This window comes from Nannospalax galili, unplaced genomic scaffold, assembly GCF_000622305.1.
Source record: "Nannospalax galili isolate Female #2095 unplaced genomic scaffold, S.galili_v1.0 scaffold218, whole genome shotgun sequence".
In the NCBI taxonomy this organism is placed as follows: domain Eukaryota; kingdom Metazoa; phylum Chordata; class Mammalia; order Rodentia; family Spalacidae; genus Nannospalax; species Nannospalax galili.
In genome coordinates, this window is record NW_008343207.1 from 1,871,748 (window position 1) to 1,878,494 (window position 6,747).

At 50.2% G+C, this 6,747-nt stretch overlaps 2 protein-coding genes across 2 annotated transcripts in view; both read left to right on the forward strand.

Annotated features, from left to right (window-relative positions):
* The first annotated feature begins 249 nt into the window (after positions 1-249).
* Positions 250-6,747, forward strand: part of Mphosph9 (M-phase phosphoprotein 9) — a 90,939-nt gene continuing 84,441 nt past the window's right edge. The window contains exon 1 of the mRNA XM_029566538.1: positions 250-278. The gene's annotated coding sequence lies outside the window, so the exon portion shown is untranslated. The remainder of the gene's footprint in view (positions 279-6,747) is intronic.
* On the forward strand, positions 875-6,080 carry LOC115071394. Its single transcript, XM_029566541.1, has 2 exons — positions 875-3,342; positions 4,517-6,080. The coding sequence occupies exons 1-2, from the start codon at positions 3,060-3,062 to the stop codon at positions 4,951-4,953; spliced, it is 720 nt and encodes a 239-aa protein (XP_029422401.1). The 5' UTR covers positions 875-3,059; the 3' UTR covers positions 4,954-6,080.

Sequence of the window (6,747 nt, forward strand, 5' to 3'; positions counted from 1 at the left end):
GCCAGAGGTTCCTTTTCACAACTGCGCATGCGAGAAGACAAGGCGACTGTCCTGCAGTTTACGTAGAACTAATCAGAGCAAAGGACATGACCTCAAGCCCCGCCTACCCACCACGCCTCTGGAGTCGCCCCTCCCTCTCTGGCGCGAGCTTTCGGCTCCGCCCTCCTCCGAGCGGCCAATAGAGGGCGAGACACCTGGCGCGCGCACGCTCCCTGTAGTTTAACGGTTGCGCGAGGCGTATCTCACGGTCCTGACAGTGGCAAAGGAGCGGCGGCCAGGTAAGCAATCACGGCTCGTGAGGTGCTGCCGGCCGCGAAGGGTGAGGGCTGGGACTCAGAAGCTCTCATCTTCGAGGACTCCTGTGTGCGTGGACAGCCTAGGGTGAAGGGAGATGGCTGCCTGTGGCAGAACCGGAGAGAGCCCGCTGGCGTTCAGGGATTCTGCGAATGCGTGCGCCTTTTCTAGATTCGGCGCCCTTGAGTGACACCTGCACGGCCCAATCGGAGAGCGGCTTTCTCAAGAGGCGAGAGGGCTTTTTTTGGGTCCTGGTACCCCGGCTTCTCTTGGGAATCTCTGATGGCGGTTCACTGATCTCCCTGCGGTTCTGTACCCTCTTGCCTCGTGCCTTGACCCTATAGCTGCCACCTGTCTACGGTCTGGCTCCCACCCCGGAAATCATCCCGCCCTCGTTCCCCTCAGCCTCCAGGCAGAGAACGCCTAGTGGTTTCAAATTGGTGGAGCTTTTTTTTTTTTTTAATAATTAAGGCTGGGCTTGGTGGCGCACGCATTTAATCCCAGCACTTGGGAGTCAGAGGCAGGCGGATCTTTGTGAGTTCGAGGACAGCCTGGTCTACATAGTTCCAGGACAGCTGGGGCTACAGGGAGATCCTGTCTCAAAAAGACAAAAAATAAAAATAAATAAAAACTAGGGATTGTAGGGGGAAGGATCGAAGCATCATATTCTCTAACTGTATTCATTCTTAAGTTTATCTCAGATTGATGGCGGGTTTTTTTCCGTCTTTATTTCCTCCCCGCCCGGGAGGGGCATCTTTTGAATTTCAGGTTTTCTCTCTGGCTTTCCTGCATCCGGATTCAGTGGGAAGAAGAATAGATGACTGCAGATCCACTTCCCTAGAGAATTTTTGGTCACTTGAATCTAGGTGTTCTCATTGCCGGTAGGAGGGGGTAGCCCCTGAATGAAGGAACCAGGGCAACTCCATTTTGTACAAGCCATGTCAGCCACAGTAAGTTTCTGTTTCCCGGAACCATAAATTACCATTTACAGGAAACTGGCTGTTAAGATTAGATCAGCACCGAAAGTCCCCAAACCCAGGCCCACCAATCAGGGAGGAACACCACATCTGGCAGGGGAGATAATGGTCAGAGTCTTTGAAACATATTAACCCAGAGAAATTTGGCCAATGAAATACAGACCCGTGGTCTGACCACGGGAACTAACCAATGAGAATAAAGGGCATGGCTTTTGTGGTTTTTCCCTGTAAAAATGCTTGTTAACTGCAAACAGGGCTCGACTCTGCAATCGGCGTGAGAGTCACAGCCACAGCTAGCTGGAATAACTAATTTTTTTCTTAAATAAAACTTATAAATTTGTTACTGTCTTTCTCTAGTTATTCCCAACTCCTGGACCCAACATTTTGGGGGCTCGTCCAGGATTTGGGAAAATTGGGATAGACACCTGGAGATGTGCGCACACCCTGAAGCTAGCCTCAGTAAGTCACTTTCTGTTTTTAAGGTTTTTTTTCTGGTGTCCAGATGTAAAACTGGGGCTCAATTGGGATCAGGCGGATGTGCTATTGATCCCCAAGTGGGAGGAGATTAGGGAATGCCCTAATTCTTCCTCAGGCAGAGGACAGGTTCTACCTAACCTCTTCGGGTCAGGAACAGGAGCAGACTGACTCAGCCCACTCCGAATTGATACTTTCCTCTCGGCAAATCCGCCCTTCTCAAACTCTGACTGACTGTTGTTGGCAATTTGGTTTTCTGTTCGCTCAGTTGATTCTCTTTTATCTTCGTTTCCTTTCCCCTCCTAGTCTATCTTTCTTCCAGGATGGGGCAGCAGATGTCCTCCAGTTCCCTAGACTTGGTCCTGGGCCACTTCTTGAACTTTTGGAAGGCGGCCTCCACCATGTCTAGGCTCCGAGTCAAGCCTGGCTGCCTCTGGCCATTCTGCTCCCTCAATGGCCATCCTTTAATGTGGGATGGCCCCCAGAGGGTTCGTTCAACCTAACCCTTATTTACAGAGTTAGAGTTCATGAAGTTGTCTTTGGCATGCCTGGCCACCCTGACCAAATCCCCTACATCTTGGGCTGGCGCTATCTGGTAACGGACCAGGGGCCCTAACTGGTTGCACCCATTCCTGCCTGTTAGATCCCAAAGCTACTGTGACCCTCCTCTGCATCAAGGAGAGAGACTGACAGGGACCCCCTCGGCCCTCGGTTCTTCCTCCTCAGCCCTTGGTTCTTCCCTCCTTGGCGCCAGAGGAAAACTTTTTCCCCCTGCTCTATGCTGTGCCCCCTCGGCAGAATGGGCACCAAGAGGGCCGTCACCAGGCACCCTGTAGGCCCCGGTCCCTCTCTTCGCAGCCAGAGCTGCCAGAGAACCAGGCTGCATCATCTTCTGATTCCTCCCGATCCTCATCATCCCTGGCTCCCCTGCCCAACCCCAGCCTGCTTCATACCCGCTGGAAAGGTCGAGACAGGGTTGTCAGGGCATTGCTCCTGAGGGAGGTAGGTCCCCCCATGAACATGGAGTAGCCCCCCTGGCCTACTTCCTCTTTTCTACCAGTGATCTGTATAACTGGAAATTACAAACCCCCTCCTTCACAGAGAAACCCCAAGCCCTCATAGCCCTCCTGGACTTTTTACTCATCAGCCTACATGGGATGACTGCCAACAGTTACTACAGGTTCTTTTTACCATGGAGGAAAGAGACTGTATTAGAAGGGAATGTCGCCAGCTGGTCCCAGGGGATGATGGACGCCCCACAGACAATGAAGATATTATAGCGGCGGCTTTTCCTCTCTCCTGGCCTCCCATGGGATGGAAGGTAGGGAGCTCCTGAAGGTCTATCGCCAGACTCTTGGGGGGGGGGGTCTCCGAGCTGCTGCAAGGTGGCCCACGAATTTTTCCAAAGTGAGTCAGGTGATACAGGAAAAGACAGAGGCCCCGTGGGCATATTTAGAGTGTCTCCTAGAGGCCTACAGGACTTATACTCCCCTGGACCCTGAAGCTCCTGAGAACCAAATGGTGGTCAGTATGGCCTTCGTGAATCAAGCAGCTCCAGATATTAAAAAGAAACTCCAGCCACTGGAGGGGTTTGAAGGTAAAAATTTATCTGAATTAGTTGCAGTTGCCACTAAAGTTTATAACATTAGGGAAACTCCAGAGGAATGGCAGACCTGGGGGCTGGACAAGATATTGTTGGCTGAATGAGGAAGACCCCCTAGCCTAGGGCTGAGAACCCAGGTGTCAGGAACCAGATCTCCCAGATGGGGGAATGGGGGCCACCCTCCCCTCAAGAAGGATCAATGTGCATATTGTAAGGAAATTGGCCACTGGAAGGGGGAATGCCTCCAAAAGAAGAAAAGGGAGGGTCCAAAGGTTCTGGAGCTGTCTGGACTTGAGGACTGAAGGGGACAGGGCTCAAGGACCCTCCACCACAGGCTCTGGGTAACTCTACAGGTGGAGGGGCAGGAGGTTGATTTCCTGGTGGACACCTGGGCTCAATACTCAGTATTAAAGAAACCCATGGGGGCGTTAACCAACAAGCACACCTGGGTTCAAGGGGCCACCGGGGGCAGCACCCTTGGACCACAAAATGGGCTGTGGACTTGGGTAACAAAAAGGTCTTGCACTCCTTCATGGTAGTCCCTGAATGCCCTTACCCACTGCTGCGCAGAGACCTCCTAACTAAAATGCAAGCCAAGATACCTTTTACTGGCGAGGTGATAATTGTTACTTCACAACCGGAGGCTTATGTACTATGACTCAATTTGGAATTCAGGATTCTCACTTCTTTGCCTACCTCCAAGCTATCCCCGATCCTAACTAAATTACAAAATCTAGTACCAGGGGCGTAGGCAGAGACTAACCCACCAGGGTTGGCCAAACAATGGCCCTTGGTGGTAGTCACTCTAAAGACAGGAGCACAGCCCTTCCAAATAAAACAGTATCCCATGACCCCTAAGGCAAAGGCAAGCATCACCAAACACATCAACCATCTTTTGAAACATGGCATCCTGGTACCCTGCCAGTTGCCCTGGAATACCCCCCTCTTGCCTATTAAGAAGCCAGGAACCGAGGATTATAGGCCAGTTCAGGACCTGAGAGAAGTCAACCGAAGGGTTGAGGATATTCACCCAACAGTGCCTAACCCATATACCCTCTTGAGCTCTCTTAGCCCCACCTTGAAAGTCTATATGGTGTTGGACCTGAAGGATGCTTTCTTTAGCCTAGCCCTTGAGTCCAAAAGCCAGCCTCTCTTTGCCTTTGAATAGGCATGATCCGGACTGAGGACTCAGTGGCCAGCTCACTTGGACTCGGCTACAACAAGTATTCAAGAACTCTCCCATCATCTTTGACGAGGCCCTCCACCAGGACTTACATGAGTACTGTGCCTCCCACCCAATATGTAGATGACCTTCTACTTGCAGCACAGGATGAGATCTCCTGTGAGAGAGCCACAAGGGACTTGCTTCAAGCCCTAGATCAACTTGGTTATAAAGTGTCTGCTAAAAAGGCCCAGCTTTGCACCTCACAAGTGACCTATTTGGACTATATTTTAAAGGAGGGCCAACGCTGGCTGTCTCCAGCCTGCAAACAAACTATTCTTGGCATACCTACCCCGAAGTCCAGGAGGCACCTCTGGGAGTTTTTGGGATTGGCTGGGTTTTATACACTCTGGATCCCAGGATTTAGCCAAACCCTTATATGAGGCAACTAGAGGGACAGAAGAGTCTTCGCTGGACAGATGAACAGGACCAAGCCTTCCAGACCCTTAAAGAAACTTTGTTAAAGGCCCCCACTCTGGCTGTGCCCAATATCAACAAGCCGTACCAACTATATGTAGATGAGAAATTGGGAATTGCAAAAGGAGTTTTGACCCAGCAACTAGGATCCTGGAAAAGGCTGGTGGCTTACCTAGACTCTGTAGCAGCTGGGTGGCCCAGTTGTCTCTGCATTATTGCTGCAACCGCACTCCTGGTCAAGGATGCCAACAAGCTGACTTTGGGTCAACCCTTAACTATAACCACCCCTCATTCTATCGAAGGGGCACTCAAGAACCCTCCAGATTGATGGATGACGAACACTAGGCTGACCCATTACCAGGCACTGCTCCTTCACCCCCCTCCCCCACATAAGATTCCTCCCTAGTGCTTCCCTCAATCCAGCTACCCTGCTGTCTGATCCAGAACCTGAGATTCTGCATGACTGCACCGAGATCCTGCACTAGATACACGGAATCAGACCGGGTCTGACAGATGTGCCATGGAAAGATCCAGATGCCACCTTCTATACCAATGGCAGCAGCTTCATGAGGGAGGGAACCAGGTACATGGGGGCAGCAGTAGTCACCTTGACTGAAATGAAATGGGCCACATCCTTGCTTGCTGGGACTTCAGTCCAAAAGGCCGAATTGGTTGCCTTAACCAAGGCCTTACATCTGGGAAAAGATAAAACTGTCAACATCTACATGGACAGTCACTAATGCCTTTGCTACAGCACACATCCATGGGGCCATCTACCAAGAGAGGGGACTACTGACAGCAGAAGGAAAAACCATCAAAAATAAACAAGAGATTCTAGACCTGCTTGCCACCCTCTGGCTTCCCCAGAAACTCTCCATCATTCACTCCAAGGGCACCAGAAGGGGGATTCTCCAGAGGCCTGGGGCAACAGAAAGGTGGACCTGGCAATCAGGACAGCAGCTTTGGAAACCACAGAAATGGTAATTGCCTTGCCAGCTCCTACCCTGCCAGAGAAGCCCATCTATTCACAGAAGGACGATGAGAACTTCACCTCACTACCTCTGTGATGGCTAATCCTGGGTGTCAACTTGACTGGATCTGGGATTAACTGAAATGAAAGAGATCTTCTTGATTGGATCATTGGAAGCTGGAAGACACACAATAAATATGAGTGAGGCCGTATAAAAGGCCAAGGCAGAGGAGAATGCCTGGCTTCTTGCTGCTTGCCTTCTCTCTTGCTGGTGAGTTTTTCTTGCTGCTGTAGACTGAAGACTAGCTGATCTTTTGGAATTTGTCAAACCTTCAGTTCCAGATTGGGACTACTGAGCCATCCAGCAGCCTTGTGGATTGAGCAACTATGGATTCTACAGTGTGGTACAGCCATTGTTGGACTACTCAGACTCTATCCTGTGAGCTAAACTGATAAATCTCTATATATATTCATTCTACCAGTTCTGTTTCTTTGGAGAACCCTGACTAGTACAGATTGTTAATAAGACCTCTTGTCCTTCTCCTCCAGGGTCCAAAGATTAGACCTTGCCTAAGTAACTGATTGTTGAACTTTGACTCAGAGACTTCAGATAGCATGGAGAGTACTGAAAATCCATGGTGTAGACTATTTGAAACAATTATGGAGATAGATCCATTTGAATCGCCTAACTTACCTCTTGTGAAGAGCAAGAAATTTAGTGACTGTATACATAAAACATTTGACAATTTGTGGAAAAATAAGAAAAATAATGATGCTGGCTGGTTACTTC

Coding starts and splice junctions, on each gene's coding strand:
- LOC115071394 (XM_029566541.1), top strand. CDS start 3,060: ATGGAAGGTAGGGAGCTCCTGAAGGTCTATCGCCAGACTCTTGGGGGG. Junction 3,343..4,516: donor GCCACTGGAGGGGTTTGAAG/GTAAAAATTTAT, acceptor GCCTTTGAATAG/GCATGATCCGGACTGAGGAC.